Source organism: Crotalus tigris, unplaced genomic scaffold (assembly GCF_016545835.1).
Source record: "Crotalus tigris isolate CLP2741 ecotype Arizona unplaced genomic scaffold, ASM1654583v1 scf7180000024340.7048381, whole genome shotgun sequence".
In the NCBI taxonomy this organism is placed as follows: Eukaryota; Metazoa; Chordata; class Lepidosauria; order Squamata; family Viperidae; genus Crotalus; species Crotalus tigris.
This window is the reverse complement of record NW_024100510.1, coordinates 109,059-136,729: the sequence shown is the minus strand read 5'-3', so window position 1 is coordinate 136,729 and position 27,671 is coordinate 109,059. Positions and strand designations below refer to the sequence as shown.

The 27,671-nt window shown below is 40.6% G+C and overlaps 1 protein-coding gene across 3 annotated transcripts in view; it reads right to left on the bottom strand.

The window, feature by feature from the left end:
* AGAP1 (ArfGAP with GTPase domain, ankyrin repeat and PH domain 1) overlaps positions 1-27,671 on the bottom strand; it is a 333,826-nt gene that overhangs the window by 270,904 nt on the left and 35,251 nt on the right. For 2 of the 3 annotated variants that reach the window (XM_039326267.1, XM_039326266.1), the window contains exons 2-4: positions 18,507-18,661; positions 16,518-16,608; positions 13,980-14,202 (exon numbers count right to left, since the gene is read on the bottom strand). In XM_039326267.1, coding sequence (XP_039182201.1) covers positions 13,980-14,202; positions 16,518-16,608; positions 18,507-18,661 — 469 coding nt within the window. Of the gene's footprint in view, positions 1-13,979; positions 14,203-16,517; positions 16,609-18,506; positions 19,024-27,671 lie in introns of those variants that run through there. The other variant, XM_039326268.1, reaches the window with a different exon arrangement.

Below are 27,671 nucleotides of genomic sequence, written 5' to 3'. Positions count from 1 at the left end.
GTTCAGTGGGGAGGTAGGCCATCACATTCCACTTCGCTGAATGCTTCTGCTAAGTCTCTATATTCACTTGGGATGATAGGCTCTCCCAGCGGGGAATCCACAGCAGATTTCAAGGTTTCTAGGGGCTGCACTTGGCTCTCAACTGGGCTACTGATTGGGGTAGTAGGTGACAGTCCAGTTGCTAATCTTAAAGTCCTCACTCCATTCTCCCACCAGATCATGGGGCACCATTTGTCAAGCCAAGTCAACTCCAGGATCACTGCTTCTGTCATTTTTGGGATCACCACAAAACGAATTAGCTCCCAATGCTCCTCTATTTCTAGGTGCACTAGTTCAGTTAGATGGGTAGCTGGGGCTCTTCCTATGAAAGATCCATCGGCCTGCTCAAATCTCATGGGCAAGGGTAGAAATTTTGCCCTAATGCGTAGTTTTAGTACGGTGGGGAGGTTGATCAAGCACCAGGTGCATCCCAAATCAACTAAAACGTTCAAGTCCATCTGAGCCCCTGACTTTGGCACTAATAGTTTGGCAGAAAGGGCACAAGGTGAGATAGGCTGACTCAGCATCGGGTTGTCTTCCCCCCTGTCATCGCTATCATATGGATTGGGTGTGGACAGGCATTCCACTGACTCTTCTTGCTTCTCCTTGGGAGGAGAGGTGACTTACCCAATTCAACTTCTCTCGCACTGGTCAAGGTTGTCTCTTAGGCTTTGTGGGAGCTGTGGTCGCACTTTTCAGTAGAGGAAAAGGAGCCGGGCAATCTGCAGCTCGATGCCCAAGTTGCCCACATTGAAGCACTTGATCTGAGATTCAACGGGAGCTCAAATGGGTCCACGTACCAGGGCAGGTGAGGAGTGCTGCAGCGGTTGATGCCTCCCTGGATCTCGCCTTGGTTGAGGTCCAGAAGCTGCAGGCTTATGGTACTGTGTCAGCTCGATATCCAAATTCATAGCCAAACAGTACCAATCATGGAGTTGATCAAGATTCCCCCTGCAGATACATATATAGAATAGATTACGATCCAATCCTGCTTTGAAGTAATGGATCAATGAATGTTTGGGTCACTGCCTGATCCATCCTGCCACTCTCCGAAACTCCCTCACATACTCTCTCGCAGGCCGACCTCTCTGCTTCACATCGTGGATGTCCTTTTCAACTTGTACCGCCTGGGATTCATCCTCAAAACTGGCTCTCAGCCCACGCGTGAATAGATTGGAATTCCATAGCTCTGTTGGTTGGTCCTCTCGTAGGCTAGCCATCCACTCCGCAGCCTCCCCTTACAAATTTGCGGCTATGGTATCAATCATCTCAACTTCATCTAAATAGGCCCAGTCATAATGATTCATATGAGACCACACTTGGTTCAAGAAAATAGTCACCTTCTCAGGGTCTCTATCGAAAGTGGGCTTGAGAGGAGGTGGATCTGCTGGTCGATGATCCCAGAGAGCCTGTAGTAAGCCAGGCAATTGTGGTTGGGGCTGCTGAAATCCCCCCCAATGGAAAACCCCTGGTGGAGGTCTTGGGCTGGCAAGATGCCAATAGGGATCAGGATCAGCTGCGTGTTGGTGGCAATCTGGGCTGGCTAGGCACCATCGGCACTCAGGAGTCACGTAGCATCGATAGTGGTCAGGGCTTACCAGATGCAGGTAGCTATCAGGGCTAGGAGAACGGTGGTGTCAATCTGGGCTAGCAGGATGCCTGTATCGATTGGGGCTGGCAGACCGCTGGTAGTATTCGAGATTAACCTGTCATTGGGATTGATCCGAACTGGCGTGGCACTGATAGTGGTCAGGGCTCCACCAGTGCACTGGGCTCGATGTTAGGTCAGGCTTCGGCAGTGGGGAGGTGGCCCACTCAATCACTATAGGACTGGGGTGGCAGACGCTCACAGGACCATTTGTCTTCTTGCCCCCCTGAGATCACTTGGTGGATTGCCTGTCCTCCTTCACCCATCTCCAACCGGTCAAACTTCTCCCCCAGACATTCCACCGAGTGGCTGTAGATTGCAGTCAGATACTTCCATTCCCTGGATTCGTCCCATGCGGCTGGCCATTTAGCTTTCATAGCTACAGGTAATTGGAAACCTTGCAATGCTATCAGTGGGAGCTCAACCTCTGCAGCTTTCAGCGTGCTCTTAAGTGGCAGGGAAGCGTCTGACCATCAGGTCCCCCCGAGGATGATTGCTTCCTCCCTCTGGTCAGCTTCTCCAATAGGACTTCACGGGCCTTTGGTCTCACTCCAGCTGCTAGGACCACACTCTCCATCAAAGCAGCAGCCTGCGTCCATCCACCACCGCCACTCCAAGGCTTGAGATTCACTCCCCTTTCTTTTCCATCTCTGCATCTTCCCTGAGTCTTTGTCATCCTCCCAAGGTTTAGATAGGCGACCGGGGCTCAGGGCCCCATGGGATATTGAATTTATAAGTCTTAGGTTAGTGTCATGGTTCCGATAGATGAGACCAATAGAAAATAAGAACTCTGAGGCAATTGCTTTCTTCAAAGAATACTTTTAATGGCTATATAGTATCGGCATGAACAAAGGTGAACCCAAGATTGAAATTTCCCACCCCCCCAAAGGTTACAAAGTAAAAGTTGAACTCCCCACCCTTACAGTTGTCATAAATCACAATCCCCAATTAACTACTTTGGCAGGCTTTCTTCAAAACTTAGGCAGCTTGACCTTGGTTCCCACAAGAAAATATTTGTTATGGCTAAGCTAAAAGAACACATCTCCCCCCTCCCATGGCTATGGCAATCGAAAACAAAGTAAAGATGCCTGCAGACAGAATCGTTTGAATATTTGACAGTGGTTCTCAGAATAGAAACCTTTAAGAGCTTTCCCGCTCATCATTAGTTGCACTCTGTATAGCTAGACAGGAAAAAGTTCCAGAGGCCCAAGCCCAGCTAATACTTGGTGGCCTCACCCCCTTGTGAAACTAGAGAGATTAAGCATTTATTCCTGAAATTATCTCTGAGAAGCAGCCCTAATTTTCAGCTGAGTGATGTGATCAAAGGCGCTGTGTCTCCATTTGGTTTCCGTCGCTCCTCTCTTTTGGGGAGATTTTTTTCCCCCCAATTGGAAGGAAGTTGAACAAAAACCAGACGTGTTCTAGAAAACACAAATTTATTATAACTGGTTTGCCGAATTCAACAAAAAATTAGGTATTGATTTTGCCAAACTGGTGCAAACCCAGCTGAATCACTGTCCATAGGCAACCATCAGAGACCAGGTGGTTTTGCTTGTTGTGAAGTTCTGAAACTTCCTTATCACCCCATGCCTTCCACCCCCATTTTGGCTATTTTATAAATTTTCAATGCTTTGCCTTTGGAATAAAAATCCTAAATGGCTAAATGTAGATGGCTTATTATTTTTTCATATAGGAGATATGTGCTTAGAATTCAGAATAGCTTGCATTTTTTTTGTTTCAGGATGATGATGATGATATTTTTAACAGTTCTTTTTAAATATATATTTTGGTCAATTCAAGATTGCAGAAGTATCTTATATTCCTGCCTCTTGTTTTCTGCACAACAATCTTGTGAGGTGGGCTGGCCCAAAGTCATCTAGCTGGATTTTGTGCCTAAAAGAAGCCTCGAATTTATAATCTCCTGCTTTCTAGCCATAATCATCAAATTGGCTCGCTCTGAATATATTTTCTTCTTTTGACTGCTAGGTTCTAATGTTGGTTTTCGTTTTGCAAAAGTTTCTAAACTTTTGAAGTACTGCATTAGCTTAAATTACAAAAATGAAAGAAATTCCAATGAATCAGCTAAGTCTGAGGTCAACAAAAAAATACCTAATGTACTTTTCAATGGCTTGGGCTTGTATCATGTAATATTTTGGCATTTCACGCTGACCAAGAAAAGTCCTGCTGTTCTTTGCCTAGTCCAGCCATAAATTTGACAAGATACTTAAGCAATAATGGAGCTGAGAAAAGAGATGTTTGGAATAGAGATAATAAGTTGGGAAATGGGAGAAATAGAAAAATGAATTCAGAGAAATAAAAAAAAAATACTTCCATTTGAAATACTGTATTGTATTAACTGTACCTACTGTTATATAACTTGATGCAAGTAAAAAAAGGAGCAGATTTATATTGAAGAGCATATTTTGGTATTCCCTCCCCTCTTCCCCTTTCTATAGGCTCCTCATGAAATGATGAATATTAAGCTAGAAAGTTTTAATATAGTATACGTTGCTAATATTAATTTATCTATAGAGAACTATTGAATCCCATCTGTATTCTTATTACAGCCCTACACTTGCAGATATCCTCCAATTCATAGTAATGGAACAAAGCATTTGAAAATTTGCCAGAGTCATAAACACTATTGTTTAAGGTAATTATTAAAAAGATTTCTGAAAATATCATGCGGGTAGAATTAAATGTATCACTGAATAATCTGAGCTTAATATCTAGCAGGACAAACAAGTTTATTCCCCAATCCCATTTCAGAAAAAAGGTTCTATAATACTTTTGTCTTAGGTATCTAAGGAGATTCTCAGTCATCCAAGTCACAGTTATCCCAAAAGGCAACTGGACTTTGCTTTTCCTTGAAGACATTTGGTCTCTCATCCAAGAAGCTGCTTCAGTTCAAGGAAAAGCAAAGTCCAGTTGCCTTTTGAAAAAGCACTTTTGGGATTTTGTCTTAGTTCTGTTTGTAATATTAACCAATTTTAACACATTAAGGGGTTAAGTAGAGGTCCCTAACCCCTATGCTGCGGCCCACTACCAGCCTTGAACCATTTGGAACCGGGCCATGGAAGTGGCGGACAAGCAGGTGTACATCCCCACTCATGTGAGCAGCAGGCAAGTGTGTGCGTGTGCGCTCCATTTGCACAAGCGGTAGGCACATATACTTGCCACTCATGCAAACGCAGAACCATCTCCTCTCCCCCCCCCACCAGTCCGCAAAGCTGGAAAGGTTGGGAAACTCTGGGTTAAGAGACATGACATATAGAATTAAAACTTTTAACCCTCTTCACATCATCCCAATTTAAAAAATAGATTGGATCCATCTTCATAATAGCAATACCAGGAGCAACAGTAGAAGGAAGGAGAGAGAAATCATTTTTTTCTTTGAATAAGAAATATAAAGCACAACATTTACATTACATATGAAGCAGGAACTGAGATTAACTGCTTTAATTCATCCAATGCTTGAAGAAAGCTTCATTATTTTGGTTTGTTCTGAAACCCTTAACCATACTTCCTAAGCAGTTTTAATTGGAATCTATAATTGAAAAACTTAATTCTGGGTCATTTTATTACTTATACAAAAAAAAGTGAAGCAGTGGACTTCCAGCTTGATGTCGCGGCTCCACGGATGGAGGAAGATGGAAGTCTTTCACTCCTGAATTCGCTCTGTTGGAAAGAGTCGAAAGTCGCCCTGTAGAGGCAACGAGCAAGGAGGGGACCCCCATTTGATGGCGGGAGGGCGGTAGCCCTTCCATTTGATCTGGAAAAACCCTCCAAACCAGCGGGGGAAGGACTGGCCATATTAATATGGCCGGTCACAAAGCTGCTGACAGCCGAAGTCAAAAGCACCACTAAGCAACTTTCAAGCAACGCGGATGAAACTGGGTGAGACCTGATCCTCTCTTTAAGATTCTAAGTTTTGTTTCCTGAAAAAGGTTCCCAAAGCATTTTTCCCCTGTGAGGAGAGAGGGAAGGGAATTTTTACCCCACCCTCTAAGAAAAGTGGTGACTAACTACCCAGGGGAAACAGAGCAACCCTAAGATTAATTTTAACTTAATTGGATATATATTCTTTTGAAACTTGGGGACTAAAAGTGTTCTTTTTTCTTATTGGAGACTTTTCTTTAAAAAAAGACTTGAAAAACCACCATATAAGTTTTGGACTTAAAAAAACTATAAAATGGCGTTAGTGACATCTTGTGGTGAATTATGGTATTACAATTTGTTATTGCCTAAAACAGTGGTTCTCAACCTTCCTAATGCCGCGACCCCCAACCATGTGGTCGTAAGTCAAGGACTACCTGTATTTCCCTGCGGGCAGGGCAGGAGGAGGCGCGCATGCTCCACCTCCTCTCCTGTGGCTGGAGCGCATGCTGGGCAGGCCGAGGGTGCACGCAGGCCATTGCCCAGCAACCGCCTCAGCCCGGGAGTGCCGCGCATGCGTGGTGCCGCCCCCTGCGCCGGCCAAGGCGTAGCTGGCAGGTGGCAGCAATGGCGCAGGCCGACCACTGGCTTGGCCACCAGCTGCCCCAGCCCAAGGGAGGTAAGGCACCCGCCGGGCCCCATGTGTGCCAGCAACCCTCCCTGCACCCGCTGCTGCCCCGCTAGCCTTACCTTGGCCACCGCACATTTGATGCGGTGGCATGCAGGCCTGGGTGCTCCTGGGCAGCCATGGCACGCAGCAGCGAGGGTGCAGGGCGACCACTGGCTGGGCCACCAGCTGGCCCAGCCCAAGGGAGATAAGGTACCTGCCGGGCCCCAGGCACGCCAGCAACCCTCCCTGCACCTGCTGCTGCCCTGCTAGTCTTACCTTGGCCACCGCATGTTCAGTGCGGTGGCAGGCAGGCCCAGGCACTCCTGGGTGGCCATGGCACACGGCAGCAAGGGCGCAGGGTGACCACTGGCTGGGCCACCAGCTGGCCCAGCCCAAGGGAGGTAAGGCACCCGCCAGGCCCCACGCACGCCAGCAACCCTCCCTGCGCCCGTCGGCCTCCCACCTCCCACCCCTGGCCCTCTTTTACTTACATTTATTAGTTGCTCAGCAGGGAGGGGTGGAAAGGTCCAGAAAGCTCGCCTTAGCTGCAGACAACTTGCAGCACCGTTTGCAGACTGGGACTTTTGGTGGGCTCAGCAGGGCAGAGACAGCCTGGACAATTCCTATTGGCTTTTGAAAGCCAATAGAATTAGACTCTATTCAAGAGAGTCTATTCTATTGGCTTTCGAAAGTCAATAGATTATATTAGCTTTCGAACACCAATAGAATAGAGTCTCTTGAATAGAGTCTATTCTATTGGCTTTCAAAAGCCAATAGAATAAGAGGGAGTAGCATAGCTAAGGAAAAGGGGAAAAAAATAGCGGACTGCATTGTTTGGCAACCCCCGTGAAATGGTTGTTCGACCCCAAATGTGGTCACGACCCACAGGTTGAGAACCGCTGGCCTAAAAGAAACCTGGCTTGAAGCCCAGACATCAGATAAAATTTGTTTGGCCTTGACAGCTATTACCTTTGAAAAGCGCAGCTGCAAAGAAGGGATTTCTGGGCAGCTTATCTATATGGCAGGAATGATGTACTGTTTTGGAAGCTGGCCTGCTTGAACTATGAATGTAAACTTTTACGGACTCTCAGAGCTATGCTTGGGGAACTGCTTTCCTATTTCCCTGCATGAGAAGCATATATTATTACACGAGATGATGGAACACTTTGGATTATAAACTCTTACTTGATAAACAATTTCTATTATAAAGACCACCTATAAAATGTGAAATAGATGTCCCGTACCCAGCTACAAAAGACTAAAATTATTTTTAATGTTTGATTCTAAAGTCTTCAACTTAACATATTATCAAGAAAATATGGATGAAGATCAGGAAAAAATCCTTTCCATGTTGAAATCAATACACGAAACTATTCTTTCAGCTTGTGATAAAATAAGAAGCAACACAATGGAACAATGTTCTAGCTTAAACATACAAACCCAGATCTTGATTACAAGCAAAGAATTAACAACACAGAAAACAAAGGAAAATTGGAACAACTAAACATTAAGACAGAGGACCCAATTGACCAACAGACCCAGCCAACTGAAAAATCAGAAAATGGAGTGACAACACTGAAAATGGAAAAGACTTTTCACAAATCAAGAAATCAGAATATATTTGAGGAAAAAGAAGAAGAACAGATTGAATGGAAGATAAAGCTATCAGGACAATTGTGGGAAATTGGAGTAACAGGGAGGTGGTTTAATGAATACCAATGGGCTTGTTCTTCCAAAAAAAAAAACCTCCACCAAATGGTCTTTCTTATTCCAAATAATATATATAAAAATAGAGGGAGAACTATTTGATAATTCAAAGGCACTGACATGGAAGGTTAGCTGGCAAAGGAAGAAAGCCAGAGTAAGGCTGAAGAAAATAATGGCTTTGACTTTTTAGAGGGGATATTATATTACCAATTAGATGGTTGAATATGGTGGAAAATAGATAACTTTTAGAAAATAGAGTAACATTATAATTAAATAGATAAGATATGTAACCAGAATATTAGACTTTGCTATGAAAAGGGAAAAAGGGAGAAGTTGAAATAAAGGAAGCTTTTGGTCACTTAAACATAAAGTACTTGGAAATTATTAATAATAGTGTTTTCTTGAATATTGATGGGAAATTAAAGTTTGGGGAGGAGCAATAACAGGACATTGTTCATAGAAAGATATTAAGTATGCAAACGCAATTAAGATATGTATAGGCTAAAAATTATCGATAAATGTAACAAATGTAACAACATTTTCAACTTAGTTGAAAATAAGAATTATGTTTGCCCAATATAGGATAACAGATATTATTAGAAAGAGAGAGGAAGTATTTGATGTTCTAATATTAGACTTAAACTAAAAATTTAGGTATATTACTGAATTATTGGTTAACCCAGACAACACCTATAATGGTTTTGATTTATTAGAGGGGATACTGTATTATCAATTAGATGGTTGAACATGGTGGAAAATAGATAACTTTTAGAAAACAGAGCAATATTATAATCAAATAGATAAGATGTGTAACCAGAATATTAGACTTTGGTATGAAAAGGGAAAAAGAGAGAAGTTGAGATAAGGGAAACTTTTGATCACCTAAACATAAAATACTTGGAAATCATAAATAATAGTGTTACTTTGAATATTGATGGGAAATTAAAGCCTGAAAAAAGCAATAATAGAACATTGATTATATATAAGGATTAAGTTCAAATACAATTAAAATATGCATAAGCTAAAAATTATTGATAACCGTAGCAAAGATGTTTTTATTTAGTTGATAATAGTAAGAATTGTACTAGCCCAATATGAGATAACAGATATTAATGGAAAAAGAGAGGAAATATTTGATGTTGTAACATGAGATTTATACTAAAGATTTATGTACACTATTGAACTATTGATTTACCCAGTCATCATACTGCTTTTTAAATATCCAATTGTAAAATGAGAAAATCAATAAACTATTATAAAAAAAAGTGAAGCACCAAGGAAACAACTACTGCATACTAGCACACACATCTTAAACATTTTGGTAGCTTTTAAAATTTAAACTATGGATCATTGATTTAGCAAAATGGGACAGTTTTATAATTTATACATTAATGTCAAACAGCTTTGTATGTTCTGACTTAGTAATCATTTAGCATTAATGGTTCATTTATAATAATGAAAGATAAAGAAGAAAGAAGAAACTTGCAAAGAAGAATAAAGAGAAAAAAGAAGTGACTTCTGACTTTTTTCAGTATAGTAGAACACAAAAAAGCTACAGCCTCAACCATTTGCTTTATATTTCTAAATAATAATGATGATGATGATAATGATAATAATAATAATAATAGTAATAATAATAATAATAATAATAATAATAATACCCCAGTGAGGCACTACCTTGACGGGGTTGTGGGGCTTCTGTACTCTGAGGAAGATGAGAGCTATGCCAGAGGTTCAACCATACTGGACAGGTCTCATCAGAGGAGTCAGACAAAGAGTGTCTCTCCCATAAAAAAATATGGTGAGACGTAAATTTCAGAATGCCATACCGGCTCGGACGTCGCCCGGGTTAACAAGGTCCGCACTAGATATTGGAGTTCCTGGATATCTGGTGAAAAATGGGTTACAGGACTCAGGACTGTTGGCTGAGCAATCAGGGCCAGCAGCTGCAGAACTACTGGAAGAAAAGGTGTTTACCCGTCGCAGATACACAGTGATGGAAAACAAAGAAATAATGATCTGTTACTACAGATCAAGTCCAACAAGAAGAGGATATCTAAAACGAATGCACCAGTTCTGGAAAGAACAACATCCAGAATCAGAAATAACAGAACAGAGACTAGCAGATCAACGCCGATTTATAACACGAAATAAAGTATTCACAGAAACAGAATTGGACGAACTGCAAAGGTTTACCCAGGGCAAAGAAATCAAAGCCTTACCAGAAGTAATTCAGAATGTAAAGGCAAACCAGGGGGAGTTGGCAGTGAAGGAATCCAGCAGAGATATACAACTGTTCTCATTTGGAAACCAGGCACCACTTCCTCAGGAAGAACAAAACCCTCTAACTAAAGAAATAAAAGAATTGAAACAAAGAATAATTGAGCATCTAGAACAGCACAGAAACAACAGAATAAGGCTGCCTGCATTGAAACTTGTTCCAAATAAACAGCTAGCAAAAGCATTAAAAGATGCAAATACTGCAATATCAAGTATAAGCACCAATTTGCTGCAAGAAACAAACCAACTAATGTACAGCACAGCTGCAGTTATAACTGAATACCTGGGATGCAAAATCAACAAAGAAGAAAAACAAACAAACAGTGAACCATAAAAGTGGAAGGTTAGACTAGAAAATAAGATCAGCAAGTTAAGATCACATGCAAGCAAGTTAGAACAGATGAAAGAAAAAAAGCTGAAGAATAAGAAGACCAAAGAATACCTAATCAAGAAATACCACTTAGAAACAAGGAAGATCAAGGAAGCACTGGAAATAATAAAGCAACAAATAACAGCTATAGCCAGGAAAATCAGTAGATATGAAGCTCAAATTGCAAACTATAGGCAGAACCTCCAATTTCAATCCAATCAGAAACATTTCTACCAATCCATCAATGGAGAAACTGCAATGAATCAATCAGTACCTGACAAGGAAGAAACAGTGCAGTTCTGGAAGCAGATATGGGATAACCCAAAGAAATACAACAAGGATGCGGCTTGGTTAAAAGAGGTGGATGCAAATAAAACAGAAGCTGAAATGAAAGAACTAGTAATAACAACAAAAATGGTAGAAAAAAGAGCAAGGAAAATCAAAAATTGGTCAGCACCAGGTGAAGATGAACTGCATGGGTTTTGGTTGAAACATCTAACTGTTATACACCCACTCATTGCCAAGTAGTTCAACAATATACTACAAGGAGGAGAAATTGAAAAGTGGCTAACAACTGGGAAAACCTACCTAATAATGAAAAATCCAGCAAAAGGGGCAACACCAGGTAACTACAGGCCAATTACCTGCTTACCAACAACTTTCAAATTACTAACTGGTGTGGTAGCTGATGCAGTACAACAGCATCTAGTTGAAAACAATCTCTTTCCACCTGAGCAGAAAGGAAACCGCCCCAATAGCAGAGGAACAAAAGATCAACTCCTAATAGACAAAATGATCTTGGAAAACTGCAAGAAAGGAAGACCAACCTGAATGTGGCATGGATTGACTACAAAAAGGCATTTGACTCTCTGCCACATGACTGGATAATCAAGTGCCTAGAAATAACAGGAGTCAGTAGAAACATCAGAAAATTTGTGCAAAGATCGATGGCACAATGGAAGACACAGTTGCAGATCAATGGTGAGAGACTGGGAGAGGTTAATATCAAGAGAGGAATATTTCAAGGAGATTCATTATCACCATTACTATTTGTTATTGCACTGTTTCCTCTGTCAACAATACTGAATAACTCAGGACATGGCTATCAAACATCAAAAACATCTACCAGACTATCCCATCTCCTTTACATGGATGATCTGAAGCTGTATGGAAAAACATCATCTGAAATAGAATCGCTGCTCAACACTGTCCGTATATATAGCCAAGATATTGTTATGGAGTTTGGCCTGGACAAATGTGCCACACTTACTATCAAACAAGGAAAAATAGTGAAAACTGAAGGAATCAAGATGCCCCACGAAAATAACATTAAGAGTCTGGATGAGGAAGAGTACTACAAATACTTGGGTATCCTTCAAGCTGACAACATCAAGCACACTGAAGTCAAGAAAAAGATTAGAGGTGAATACATCAAGAGAGTGAAGAAGATCTTAAAGTCCAAACTCAATGGAGGAAATACCATAAAGGCAATCAACACCTGGGCAATCCCAGTCATTAGGTACACAGCTGGAATAGTGGACTGGACTCAAGCAGAACTAAAAGCAATGGATAGGAAGACCAGAAAAATAATGACAATGAATCATGCCCTTCATCCACGCAGTGACATTGACAGACTTTATCTACCAAGGCAAATAGGTGGGCGTGGAATGCTACAAGTACATCAGATGGTTGAAGAAGAAAAAATGGCTTTGGAAGAATATCTGAAGAACAATGATGAAGATGCACTGAAATTAGTATATCAGGAAGGCTTACTGACTACTGGAGAGACCAAACTGGCCTACAAGAAAGACCAAATGAAGAACAGAATAGAGGCATGGGAAGACAAAGCACTACATGGCCAATACATGAAAAAAATAGCTGGGAAAGCAGATAATAACAAGACCTGGCAATGGCTAAGAGCAGGAAAATTGAAGAAAGAGACCGAGGGACTAATTCTGGCTGCACAAGACCAAGCCTTAAGGACAAATGCACATAAAGTCAAAATTGAGAAGACAGCAACAGACAGTAAGTGCCGCCTATGCAAAGAAGCTGAAGAAACAGTGGACCACCTGGTAAGCTGTTGCAAGAAGATTGCACAGACTGACTACAAGCAGCGGCATGACAAAGTAGCAACAATGGTGCATTGGAAGATCTGCAAAAAATATCATTTGCCTGTAAGCAAAAACTGGTGGGATCATAAAATCGAGAAAGTCATAGAAAATGATAAAATTAAACTGCTCTGGGACTTCAGAATTCAAACAGACAAGCACCTGCAACATAACACCCCAGACTTAACAATTGTCGATAAGAAAGACAAAAAAGTCTGGATAGTGGACGTGGCAGTGCCTGGAGACAGCAGAATAGAAGAGAAAGAACTGGAGAAGATAACAAAATACAAAGACCTACAAATAGAAATAGAAAGACTGTGGCAAAAGCAAGCAAGGGTAGTACCAATAGTAATAGGCTCCTTGGGTGCAATCCCAAAACAACTGGAGCACCACTTGAACACCATTGGCATTGACAAATTCGCTATTAGTCAATTGCAAAAGGCGGCCTTACTAGGAACTGCTTCCATCCTGCAACGATACCTGTAATACCATGAAACATCCACATCTGCCTATCCCAGGTCCTGGGTAAGGACTCGATAGGTAGACAAAATGCCAAATCCAGTCTGAACATCTGGCTGATTGTGCGATGATCCATAATAACAACAACAACAACAACAATAATAATAATAATAATAATAATAATAATAATAATGTTGGAAGGGACCTCGGAGGTCATCTAGTCCAACCCCCTGCTTAGGCAGGAAACCCTACACCATTTCAGACAATTGGATTATTATTACAGGTAGTCCTCGTCGTACAACAGTTCACTTAGCAACCGTTCAAAGTTACAAGGGCGCTGAAAAAAGTGTCATGACCGTTTTTCACACTGAAGACTGTGACCATTGTAGCACGCCTGTGGTTTATGTAGAAATCGTTCATATTATTTAGTAAATATAAATAATCATATTATTTAGTAATCATTTAGTATAACTCTGACTTAGTAATTATTTTCATTTCCTTAGATATTGGACTCATGTAATTATAATTAAGTTTTATAATTTTATGGTTATATATTTTTAGTTTGTACCATGAATTCTTTATACAAAATACAAAAATACAATGCATTACTGTAAACTACCAAGTCTTAACAGGAAGTAAAATTCAATGTGACCAAGAAGTTTTAAGCGCAGCAAGAGGTTACTTTAGGTTTAGATACAAAATTCATGGCTGAAATATCTATAGAACTTGCTGTTCAGATACCTCCCAAAGATGAACTTTTCTAAGATCATATATTGCTTTTTGAAATTAGATGTTGAAAATGTTTTTACAAAAGGATCCTACCTTGTGGAGTTTGGAACAGGTTTTGCATGGCCTTGGGTTTTTTCTTCCCATACACTATTTGCTAATTCATTTCCAATGGAGGACATTACTTTGATGAGTTCCACAGGCCAATCATCCAAGTCAAGTGAACGGACACGTGATAAATGTGTACCAAGGTTTCGGTGTATCCCTGAGCATTCAATACAAATGAGTGCTCCCAAATTTAAACTTGCCCAGTCAGGATCTATCGATAAAGAAAACAAAATAAACATTTTTCTACTAATAATCTGGACTAACTCTTATCTCCTCTTCATTGAAGTAGCATAACTACTTTTTTGTTTACGATATACAATGTAGTAAAGAATAAATGAAACAGGATTAAAGGATTTAAGATCCAAAAGACATAATATTTATTACCCTATTCTTCTTATGTACTCTGAGTGACAGAATGAAAAGGAGAATGCTCTGACATGAAAAAATATATCTTTTTTGTTGTTCTGAAGAGAAAATGACAGCAAAATAGGATGCCTAGAAGGTATCTATAAAGGTTTTCCCTGTCCAGCCATATTTGACTCTCTGGAGCAGTGCTCATCTCCGATACCTAATCGAGGGAGCCAGCATTGTCCTAAGATGCTTTCATAGTCATGTGGCCAGCATGACTATATGCTTAGGCACATGGAACACTGTTTTATCTACTTGCATTTGGATGCTTTCAAAATGCTAGTTTGGCAGGAGCTGGGGCAGAAATGGGAGCTCAACTCTTCACATGGTACTTGGCTCTCGAACTGTTAACCTTACAGTTGACAAGCCCAGCATCTTAACCACTAGGCCATCATGCCCCTTACAGGAGGGCTAGAAAATTAAAGACAAAAAATGGCAAGCAGAGAGGAGAGCAATATTGGTTAAACTTATAAAGGAGAGAAAAAAAATCCAACTTAACTGAATCAAACATATTACAAGCTATATTTCTAATACCCATCATTTTGTGTATTCATTCTTTCATATTCATTTGTGAACTATGCTTAAGTTAATCAGTTTAAAGTGGTTGTATTCAGACACGTTAAGCTTAGTTTAATAACAGCTTTGGTTAAGTGTAGTTTGGAGGGGAGGGGGTGACATAAAATGCTGCACAAACTATCTGATTTAGTTAGCTTGTAATTTAATGTTTTCTTCAAAGCAATTTAGATTGTGTAAATGCAGAATATAATGATAAAATATTAAAATATGCTTTGGATGTTTTCTATACAAAAAAGAACAATTGTTGTGCAAAAAGTACTCTAGACTGATCATCTGAGCATGTTAAGATTAGCACTGCTATCTAATAATTATAATCTCACTTTAGTTAACAGATCATAATCTTAACATATTTATCATGGATGTATATCTTTTTAATTTAAGTTAATTTTAATTTAATTTAATTTAATACAATTCAAGATTATAAAACTGGATATCTTCCTGCCTTGTGAAAGCTTTAAATGTGCACATTAAGACAAATGAGTGGATTTTGGGGTGATAACTGTAAATCCCACTCAAATAAACAATGGACAAACCAGTCCAAGCAGATATGTTGCTATTTATGAGATAACACATGAACTAAATGCAAAAAAAATTGACTGCACAACTTTTTAAATATATAAAGTTAAATTTAATAGACAATAAATGTAGGCTACAGTATTTTTCAAATAACTAGGATATACTGCTCTTTTAAAATTACTTCTCTATTTTCATAATCCCATTCTAACTGGGGGGGGAGTCAGATATGAACAGTTTGAATTGTGCTGAAGCAGATAAGTGTATAGAGATCAACAGGTGAACAAGTTTCACTTTTCCTTAGCAACTCTTAACAGCTATGCATTATACATAAAAACTAAACAGCCCAGAAAGTAGATTTGATTTAAACAGCAAAATGTCAATATTTAAAAATAAATAAAAGTAAATAAAAAAGAAAAGAAAAAGAAAACTGTTTTGCTCATAATGAGTTTGATCCAGAAACTTCTGCACATAGGTTTCTTTTTTTTACTCACAGAAGCCTTTGGATTTGGCAAAATGCTATTGAAAACCAGGCAATGTTGAAAATGTTCATCTTCACCCTTTGCAGTTATCTATCTTCCCTGAAAAAAAAAAGTGCTTCCTGAGCAGGAAGAAAAATTTGGAACCAATCCTTTATGCTTTTTTTTCAACCTTGAAGTGCAAATATATTCAAGAAACTGATACTGAGCACTTCACTCAGTATTTTATTGTTACTATGGCATATATCTGAGTGGAGTAATACTTGATGCTAGCATGATTAGGATTCTCTTCTTAGCCCACTAAGAAAAATAACAAATTATTTACGAGTTGCCAATATTTTTTCTCTTACTAGAGGATAATAGCAGTGACACAGAAAAAGACAGCAGTGTTCCAAATCAGAATGTTCATTAAAATCAGATTTTTAATGAACACAAACAAAAAAAGAAAAATGGAACACGATAGCAAGAGAGCAACACAAGTATGCAAGAAAGACCATAAGCTTTAAGAAGCTCAGGATGACCTTTCTTATATAGAAATGGTTGTACTTACTTTGTATTTCACAATCTACACAGTGAGAATTGCCTCTGAAGTTTCTTATTGACTGAAGAGCCATGACCTCATTCTGACTTGATAGTCGGGACTGTACATATTTAAAGAAATATATAAACAACAGATAAGACTTAAAGAAAATGCAGGCACAACACCTTTGTCTGCTGGTCATAAAGAGTTCAAACAGAGGTGGAATGATCACAGCATTTGATGCCTTTAGTTAGCAGAATGGGACAACTTGCCACAGCCAACTCGCTACGGCCAACTCACTGCAGCCAACTCGCTATGGCCAACTCGCTACAGGACAACCCGCCACGGCCAACTTGCTATGGGACAACTTGCAGCAAGACAATTTAATAATTCAATTTAATTATTTAAAATAAGTAAAAAAATATTTTAATTTTTGTCATTCACATTTTATTCTTTCCCTCCTTTTGCATCCTTTCTTTAATTATTTTATTCCACCATTTCTTTGATATTAGTGTAACTCTTGTCCTGCAGTGAGTTGTCCCACAGCGAGTTGGCTGTGGCGAGTTGTCCCACGGACAGTTGGCTGTGGCAAGTTGGCCTTGGTAAGTTGGCTCTGGCAAGTTGGCCAAGATGAATTTTCATAGACCCTTTAGTTACAGTAGCTTCTTGGAGAGTTGATCCCTTAGCTTCAGTTCAGGATCTGAGAAGAACAGCTTAAAATTTTTACCACATTACTGAGAGCTCAAGCTTTTTTCAACCTGTAAAGGGGCATATAGAGAATAGGATGTTCAGAATCTAGCTGGAGTTATCAGAGGTAAAGCAAGTTCAACACTGAAGGATGGTATTATTAATACATACACTGAACAGAGAACAATCCATTCTCATACAGAAATTCTGAAAAATTAAAACAATTTTTCAAAGTTCCACTTTTATTTGCAGAAAAATCTGGAAAAAATCATGCAGTTTCAAGCAAATATCAGAGTTGATTCAATGGCTTGCTTTAAAAGCCCCTAGACTCTGGTCTGCTAATGACCTCTACTTTGATCTGGAGATACAGTTTCTATGAAGAGAGACTTTCAGTCTCTATATTAGGTGAATCCTAAGACTTACTATAGGAACTCCCAGTGATGTATTTGAGGAGAATCATATAATACTTTATGTAACTAGGTATAATATGGTAGATCGATTTCCCCCCATCTGTCCCATCTCCCCTTTTTAAACAAATGTTAAATTCTTGTTAAATATTCATGTTATTTTTATGACCATATCATTCAGTAGCTATAGTAACTACTGTTCCTGCTAATACAATTTAACTTATTTTGTTTAAAATCATAAACTTTCTAAGTTGTTTTAAATTACTTAGGAGGAATAGCATTAGACTTATATACTGCTCCATATGCTTTACAGCACTCTCTAAGCAATTTACAGTATCAGCATATTGCCCCCAACAACCTGGATCTTCATTTTACCGACCTCAGAAAGATGGAAAGCTGTGTCAACTTTGAGCCTGTCAGGATCAAACTCCTGGCTGTGGGCAGATTTAGTCTGCAATATTGCATTCTATGCAGTGTGCCACCATGGCTCTTAATGTATTGAATCTTAACTAAATTTCCCAATTAATGTATATTTCATATAATATAAATTCCAAAGACGTATACCCAGGCCTAGCTGAATTTATTCATTTATTAAGTTCCATTGGGAAAAACTGAATAAATTAAGTCAAATACCTATAAGTAATTATACATACTATAAGTAAAGCATTGCTTTCAAAAGTATGTGATTTGACTATCTTTTCATATACTTAGACTAGTTCTCAGCCAATTTGATAAATATTTTGTCAGTTATCTATTGAAGTCCAAAGGCATTACTAGAAAAATTTTAATGAGAAGCTTTCGTGCAATTTTAATGAGAAGCTTTCGTTCAGAATGGGTGATGGTGATGATGATGATGATGATGAAGATAATTCTTAAGCATGCATGTGCTGAAATATGGATCTTGTGCATATGTCAGCATTTTAACCTTATTTTTGCTGCTTTCACATGATTGTAGGCTGGCCAGAATCTGACTCTCTATTGCTTGGACCCAAGCATCTCTTTCTTCATATGTTGTAGCTTCAAAGTGCCATGTCTGGCCAGTAAGGGACACAATGATAAATTCAAAATGTTCTTTTTGCTCTGAAAATGAATTGAGAAATAAGTAAGAAAAAGAGAGAAAATAGATTTGATTGAATTGTCAAATTAAAGGTTTAAGTAATCTATTATTTCATAATTAGCAACTGTTCAGAAAAAAAAATACAGCAGATCAACGAACTTTTCTGCCACAACTTTCTCCAGCTTTTTTTAAATAAACAGTAATCTTTGAAATATATGATTAGGAATAGAAAAGTAATTGGTGGAAAATCTCTTTAACCCTGATGTTTTGCTGTCTTCTATAGTATGTCTCCTTGAAGATAACTTCTTCCATCTGTATAACCTTTTTCTTTAAGAAAAAGAATATAGATTACATCAAATACTGATTATTAATTTTTAGAAAGTACAAAGATTTTTACACCTTCCAATTTTTCTGTGCTGCTTTTGATTTAAAATATTAAGAAGACAGAGATAAAAACTGAAATTATAATTCAAAGAAATAACACTGCAGAATTCAGATTTCCTTCATAACTGTCACTATATTTTTGCACATTTAGCATATCGCAATCTTTATTTATTCTAAATAAAAGGGAGTGTTGTTAAAGAATTCTGAATGCCTAATCTATCAGATACACATAACTATCAAAGTATTCTAATAACCTATTTTATAAAATGCAATAAGAACTGCATATTCTCAAATAAAAATAAACTGTAAACTCATTCCCCATTAATTGAATTACATTTCATGGTAATGGTTGAAAAGTACTTTAGTGTGTTTCAATGGGTGAAATTGCAAGCAGAATGTGGCAGCCGATCAACTTTATCCATTGGATGAGGATCCATCATGAACAAGTACCTTGTCTACAAAGCGAACTAAAAGGGAACCTAAGCAAACAAGAACAATAATAATGGAGCAGGCAAAACCATTTAGGGGACACACATAACCACATTTTATAACTCAAAAACACTGTGTCTGAAAAAAGAGAATCACTTACTCAAAATTAATGAACCACTAAATGAATGGAAATAACTATTTAATAAAAAAAATAATACTGAGCATAAGTAAAATTATTTCTTCCAGCCAAATGTAAAATGGCACGGGTATATTCCACATATACTTAAACCATGGCTCCCTTGTATTGCCCGCAAGTTATCAAGAATAAAATATAACAGAATAACAGAACCCATTGCTTCTTGTCCTGCCGTCTGGTGCTTTAGAAAATTGGTTGACTCCATCTTCTTTGTGGCAAACCCCCAAATATTGGAACATTGAAATCATGTCAACCCTAGTTTATTTATTTATTTTATTTTTAAAATTTATAAGCCGCCCCACTCCCGAAAGACTCTGGGCAGCTAACAATAAAAAACACATAAAACATAACAAAACAACAATACAAAAACAATCATCCAGGGGTAAGGTTTTATAAACCCCAGGCCTGCCGGAAAAGCCAGGTCTTAAGTAGCTTACGGAAGACCAACAGGGTGGGAGCGGTCCTAATCTCCAGGGGGAGCTGATTCCAAAGCGTGGGCGCCATCACAGAGAAGGCCCTCCTCTGCGGCCCCGCCAAATGGCACTGCTTGGCCGACGGGGCCTGAAGGAGGCCCAGCCTGTGGGATCTAACCGGACGTAGGGAACTATGAGGTAGTAGGCGGTCTCGCAAATAGCCTGGCCCTGAGCCATATAGGGCTTTAAAGGTAATGACCAACACCTTGAATTGGACCCGGAGACCAATAGGCAACCAGTGCAGCTCACGGAGGATAGGTGTAACGTGGGTGTATCGAGGAGCACCCACTATCACTCGCGCGGCTGCATTCTGGACCAACTGTAGTCTCCGAATACTTTTCAAGGGTAGCCCCATGTAGAGCGCGTTGCAGTAGTCCAAACGTGAGGTGACAAGGGCGTGAGTGACTGTAAGGAGAGCCTCCCGGTCCATGTAGAGTCGCAACTGGTGCAACAGGCGAACTTGTGCAAAGGTCCTCCCAGCCACAGCCGTCAATTGATGTTCCAAATTCAGCTGTGGATCAAGGAGGACACCCAAGTTGCGAACCCGCTCCGAAGGGGGTATATTTTCCCCCGCAAGAGTCAACACTGGACAGTCGACATGATCCTTGGGAGGCAACATCCAAAGCCACTCGGTCTTGTCAGGATTGAGCCTGAGTCTGTTAACCCCCATCCAGACCCTCACGGCTTCGAGGCAACGGCCCATCACATCGGCCGCTTCACTGAGAGAGCTCGGGGAGGAGATATATAACTGGGTATCATCAGCATACTGATGAAACCTCACCCCGTGCTGTCTGATGATCTCACCCAGTGGCTTCATATAAATGTTAAATAGGAGGGGAGAGAGGACCGACCCCTGTGGCACGCCGCATTCAAGGGGCCTCGGGGTTGACCTCTGCCCTCCCACCAATACCGATTGTGACCGGCCAGAGAGGTAGGAGGAGAACCACCGTAAAACGGTGCCTCCCACTCCCACCCCTTCGAGTTGTCGCAAAAGGATACCATGATCGATGGTATCCTTTTGCTAGTTCTTCTTTTCACTAGACACAGTGCTTTTTTTCTTAAAAAAAAAAGGCACTGGAACTCACACACGTCATACAACCCACCTTGCCTACCCTACAAGGTTCCATCCAAAAAAGGTGCCGGAACTGCGTTCTGGGCGTTCTATGAGAAAAAAAGCCCTGACTAGACATACCCAATTTCTGCAAACATTCTTCATATGTTTTAGCCTTCAGTCCCCTAATCATTTTCCAGAGTCTCAATAGCTTTCTTATATTGTGGTGATCAAAATTGGATGCAGTATTCCAAGTGTGGTCTTACCAAGGTATTATAAAGCAGTTGTCAAGGTTCCAACTAATGAACCCAAACAAATCAGAACTCCGAGGCTTGAAGGTTCCTCAAAGAACATGTTTATTGGATATATAATATCAGCACAATCAAAAGTGAAACAACTCCAAAATATTTTCACAGATTCAATGTAATAAAATGTAACATTTCCCTTCTCCCTCAAATGTCACAGATCACGCTACCCAATAAAGGCAGTTGGCGGGCTTTTTGTCACCCCTCCTTTCCATCTTCCAACACCTGTGCTATGTCTGGCAATACTTTCATTTTCTTCCCCCCCTCCCCAGTCTGTGTGGCAACTGAGAATGACTGAAAATGGTTTCGGCCAAGTTCATTTCAAAAGTTGACAGTCAGACTCCCCTAGAAAGAAAGAAGTAACTGGAAGATAACAAGCATAGGTACATATTAGTGTCTTGCTAACCTCCTGCTCTATCACTCAGATGCTCTTTAGATTTTTGGGGATGTTTATCATGAAATTTATCTGCCTTTACATCTTTGCTCTTTACCTACATAGCGTCTGATAAAGGATAGCCTTTCCACTGAATTAGATACTGTAATTTCGCTTTATACAGTGTAGACATTTGGGGAGAGGTTTGAAAAGGTTCTTTTAATGTAATGTTTCGCATGGGAAATCCTCTGATACTGCCTTACTCTCCTGCTATTAATAACTTCCAATAAAAGTTCCTGTTGAGACAATGCAAGTTTCAAGAGTTCTGCTTTCTTGGGAGAACTAATTGAGGCAGGTCCTTACGTTAGGCAGGATCTCCAAAGTGGTCAAACCAGAGGGACGAAAACCCCTACTGTGAGGACTGTGCACAGGATATCTAACCATGGCAATGAGAGGAAAGAGAGTGAGTGCTGGGTAGAGCCCCCCCCCCAAGGCTTGCCCCAGCGACAGCTCCTCTGACTCCTTCGACTCCTCTGACTAGGAAGACGAGGCTGTGACTGGGGAGACCCTCTAGAAGCCGAGGTGGTCAATCGGTGTAAGAAAGAAGGAGGACAGGGAAGGGAGATGTGCAAACATCTAGGGCTGTTTGCACAATGTATTAGGTATTTCATGACCATATTCTTCCATGTAGTTCAACACTTGAGTCAGGAAAAACCCCAGTCAGTGCAGCTCTCCACAGTACCTTATTCCTAACGGCGGGACCTTTCAGATGGATCGATGCCCCCCCTGCCTCTTATGTCAGTGGCCACCGTCAGCTGGTGCAGCTCGTCCGGAGGTGGCTGCGGCTGTAGCGATGGCTGGGATTGCTGGTGCAGCCCTCCCTCCATCTGTCCCCTCGGCTGAGCCTGGGTTGGCAGTGCCTTGGCATGGGTCAGCTTTCTCCTCCTTTATGGAATCGAAGGTCACCCTCAACATGTCGATGGCTTGCTCCAGGAATTGGCTGGAATGGAGCAGCCAGTCGTCCTCATCTTCACTGGGGTGAAGCGACCTCTCCATCTCGACTTTCCAACCTGGCTGGTGACTCCCGTGTCTGGGCGTCACCTTCCTGGATTTCTTCTCCCAGTCCTCCTTCTTCCCAATGCCCATCAACCACCTTGGTTTGTGGCAGCATTCAGCAACTACCACCTCATCTGACGAGCTCAAGGATTGAGAACTGTATCAGCTGGGCTCTGTCTGGTGAGAGAACTCCCCCCCCCCAGGGCAGGTTTTCCCCCTTCCATTCCGATATCAGACATCATTTGTTTAGCCCCCTGGCAAGAGTCTTCCTTCTGGGTTGACTATTACTGCAGATCCTGCCTAATGCCAGGGCCCACTTCAAAACCTCACCCCAAGAAAGCAGGACTCTTGGAACTGTTTCATTCCAAAAGGAACTTTTATTAGGAGAAGCTGATAGCAGGCATAGAAGGCAGGATCTGAGGGTTTCCCACTCAGATCAATAGGTTAAAAGAGTCCCAAGAAAACCCCACCCCAATAGTTCATCCGCTCAGTTCAAATGAGCCAATCCCCAGGTGTTAGGTCCGCTGTGGGAATGGAGCTGATAATGGGGTCCGTTTCCATGCTTATGAAGATGTTGTTGGGTCTTCGCACCTTCCCTTCCACAGCGAGAGAAAAACCAGATGTCCAGAGGCACATTCCTTTCTCACCCCAGATTGACAACAAAGGAGAGACATTTCAAAGAGTAAGTGTAGAGAAACAGTGGAAAGTATACATTGTAGCAAAGCAGAACCATACCACAGAGCCTCCCCCTCCCCCTCCCAGCCAGGGCAATGGCAGAACCCACGGAAAGAAATGGAAAGGGCTTCCGGTTCCAGATCGCGACACCAGTGGATGCGCGGAGAGAGCTCTCTCTCCGCCGTCCGGTTTCCCTTTGTCGAGAGACCCTGGAAAGGGTCGAAAGTTGCCCTGGAGGGGCGACCACCACTGAGGAGGACCCTCGTTTGATCGCAGAAGGGTGGCAGCCCTTCTGTTTGATCCGGGGCAGCTTCTTTGGATCAACGAAGAAAAGATCGGCCATGTTAAGCCTTTCTTTTACCCTAATTACTTTCCTGTGAAAGCCTCCTGAAATTTCCCCCCTGCTTTTAATACAGCGGCGTTTGCATACCTTGAGAACCTAAGCTTTGGAACAAAAGAAAAAAAAGTATATCTAACTTTAATAACTAAATAACTGGATTTTTATTTTTTCCTCATTTTTTGAGATTCGGGGGGGTCCCAAAAATTCCTATTATAGAGACTCAACATCTTATCTATTTACTAAGTTTGAAAAATATCTTTTTTCACTTTTTAACTGGATAAAAGCCTAATTGACATCTGGAAAAAAGATTTTATGGTCTACTGGGGACACCTTGTGGCTAAACCTGGCATAGCAATCAAATTTCTTTGACTGTGAGGTCTGTTGACTCTCTTGATTAGCCCTTCATACTATCTAAGGAAAAGATAAGAAGTGGAAACAGCTGGGTGGTGAAAATAACTTCTAGAAATTGTGGAGGTGGGCATTGGCTGACTCTCATTAAACATAGCCTCCACTAAAAGCCTATTTCTAAGCACTATGGAAATGGAGGAACCTTACCCACAACTTAACTATAAACTTATACCTGAAAAAATTCTTGAAGCCACTGAGCTAATGAATGCCAGAGTGAAAGCCAAAGATGCTACCCAGAAACTACAAATTGAACCCCAGACTGCAACTGATCAACTTATAAACCTAAAAACAATAGAAGAGGAACAAGTCAACAGCAAAGAGGATGTTGCAAAACAATACTTATAACCTATTGAGAACTTTGAGAATCAAATACTGACTTTAACTAAAATACCTGTAACTTCAACACCAGCAGGAACTGATCAACAAACACAATATATTGAGAACCTAGACAACTCAGACAAGAAACAATAATCATAACACCGGACACGACCCTTTATTCTAGTCAGATGGAACTGGAACAAGAAGAAGACCAGACTGAATTGATGATTAAAATTTCAAATCAAACATGGAGAATTGAATTATTAGGGCAACAACCTAATAATTATAAAGGGGCCAATTCCTTTGAAAAATTGACATCTGGATGTTCTCCCTTGATTCAAACAGCAGGTGTAGGAATGAAGGGAGATGCATCTGAGGATTTAAAGGCCCTGACATGGAAGCCTGCTTGGCACAAAAAGAAAGCCAGAGTTAGATTTAAAAATGGGACTTAAAACTTTACTTAATGGGTTAAGGAGAGTTTTAGAGACATTGATAGATGTAATACTTAGGATTTAGATTTATAATGGAAACAAAAATTAACTGTTAGATTATAGTTTGGAACAGTAATATGAAAATGGGTTTGTGACAATGAAAGATATTCTACTAGTAAAAGAGGAGCTATCAGGATGAAAAATAAAATAATTACAGGATATGGTAATTATCCTGTACTGAAGTGAATGAAATTAGGCTTACCCGAAGTTTGAATATTATGTTTATTAAAGGCTAAATTGGAAGATGGTAACTGAAATTAAGAAAAATTTTAAAATAGGATTTGGATACGTATAAATAAAATGTTATTGATAAATGTATTGATTGATTGAGCTTTATCTAGAAATGTATTAATCTGAATACGATATAACAATTAAGGGAAATAGAGAGGGAACCTCAATGTTGGAGATCTTTAGAGATATTGACTGATTTAATATTTAGGATTTAGATTTATAATGGAAATGAAAATTAATTGTTACATTATAGTTTGAAATTGTAACATGGAAATGGGTTTGTGATAATGAAAGATATTGTATCAATAAATGAGGACCTACCAGGATGAGAAATAGAATACATCTGTGAAAGAAAGTAAGAATATAATTTTTGGAATAATATATGTACTCTATACACGATAATTATTTTGTAATGAAATGAGGGAAATGAGGGTTACTCGAAGTCCGAATATTACAGTTATTAAAAGCTAATTGGAACATGGTAATTGGAATTAAGTAAAACTTACAAACAAGACTTGGATATGTGTAAGTAAATGCTATTAACAAATGTATTGATTGATTGAGCTTTATCTAGAAATGTATTAATTTGAATATGATATAATAATTAAGGGAAATAGGGAATTTTAAGATGTAACCTGACAGATATATGAATGGTTTTGTTATTGGATTATTGATTACCCTATCACCATGCTGCTTCCTAATTACTTGGATGTAAAAACTGAAAAATTTAATAAAACTTGTTTTAAAGAAAGAAAGAAAGAAATTGAAAGAATTGAAAGAGATCCTCCCCTCAGGAGAAGAATAGGTTCTGACAGGAGCATTCACTTAACCTCAGTGAGGAAGAGGATGAAGTGCCAACCTGATCTGATCACTTCCTAAAGCAAGCCATAAATCTGATGGTGGAGGCCTTCAAAAACCTCAAAGAGGAAGAGACAGACGTCTGCCAAGACAAGGTCGGAGACCGGAGGAGAAGGTTGGAAGGGGGTAGAGTGCACCCTCCAAACCAGGGACCTCTGCTAACACCGCAAATGCTACAGGGGCCACAACAGCAGTGATGACCCCAGCTCAAGCCACATCAGCCAGTGGTGATGGCCACAGAGCCCAAAGCAGGGGGACTCACCATCCCAAGTGTAAGACTCTCCCCCCCACAGCAACTGGGGTTCTTCCTGACCCACACCTAACCTATATGCAGGAGTACAGCCAAGAGCTCCCTAGTGAGGGCGCCCAGGTCAGGGTCATTATCCTGGCCCTGGAAGGCACAGCGGCTCTGTGAATGGTGACTCTGCATAATGCCGAGGCACCTGAACTTTGAAACTTCAACCGATTCATGGCAGTGCTGAGACAGCAGTTTTAAGATCCCTTGACTGACCGGAAAGCCCGGGATCGCATTAAGACAGTCAGGCAAGCCTGATGCACCGTGGCCAAATACACCAAAGAGTTCCGAGACCTGGCTTGCTGTCTCAACTGGCCAGAGGACATCTTAGTGAGCTATTTTAAAGATGGGCTGAACAATGACCTCTACCATGTTTGCATTGACTGCAGAGCCCCTGCGCACGTCCACGACTGATGCATCCTAACCGAGGAAGCAGAGATTGACCAAGCCCGAAATCAATACCTCTTCCGTTGGGTGTGGAGACGTTCTCCACCGAAGAGGAAACAAGAGGTGTCATAAAACCCTGCAGCACCCCCGTGCTCAACTGCCTGTTTTAAGTGTGGCAAAGAGGGCCATTGAGCCGCAGAGTGTTGTTCGAAAACCCTGGTGAGAAAAGGAGACTGACCTGGGGGGGAACCATCAAAAACCCCCAGCGCCCCAGGGAGATGGTGATGAAAAGCACAGAGGCCGTGGAGTTCCAACCCACTGAGAACTCTGACCACACTGGAGAAGCATCCAGAGATGTCTGACAGCGACTACGATGATGAACCCTTGGTAAGTGGACCCATCGCTCCAATTACTATGCCCATAGAACTGCTAATCCCAGGCATGGAGAAGAAGGTGGCCATGAAGGCCTTATTGGAGTAGAGCTGCACCAGCTGTTTAATAAGCCCAACTCTGGTGAGGAATTTGGAGGTTCATGTAAAGACACTAAAGAAGTCAGTTTCATTCTGTCAATTAGACGGGTCTATTGCAGGGGAATCCTGGCCACCCTCACCACGATAACCATGAAATTAACCATGGGGGACCACACTGAGACTTTGACTTTTATAGTGACCCTTGGCATCCACATGGAGAGAAGTAAGCAGTGGGGTACCACAAGGTTTCATCTTAGGCTCAGTACTCAATATCTTAGATGACTTAGATGAGG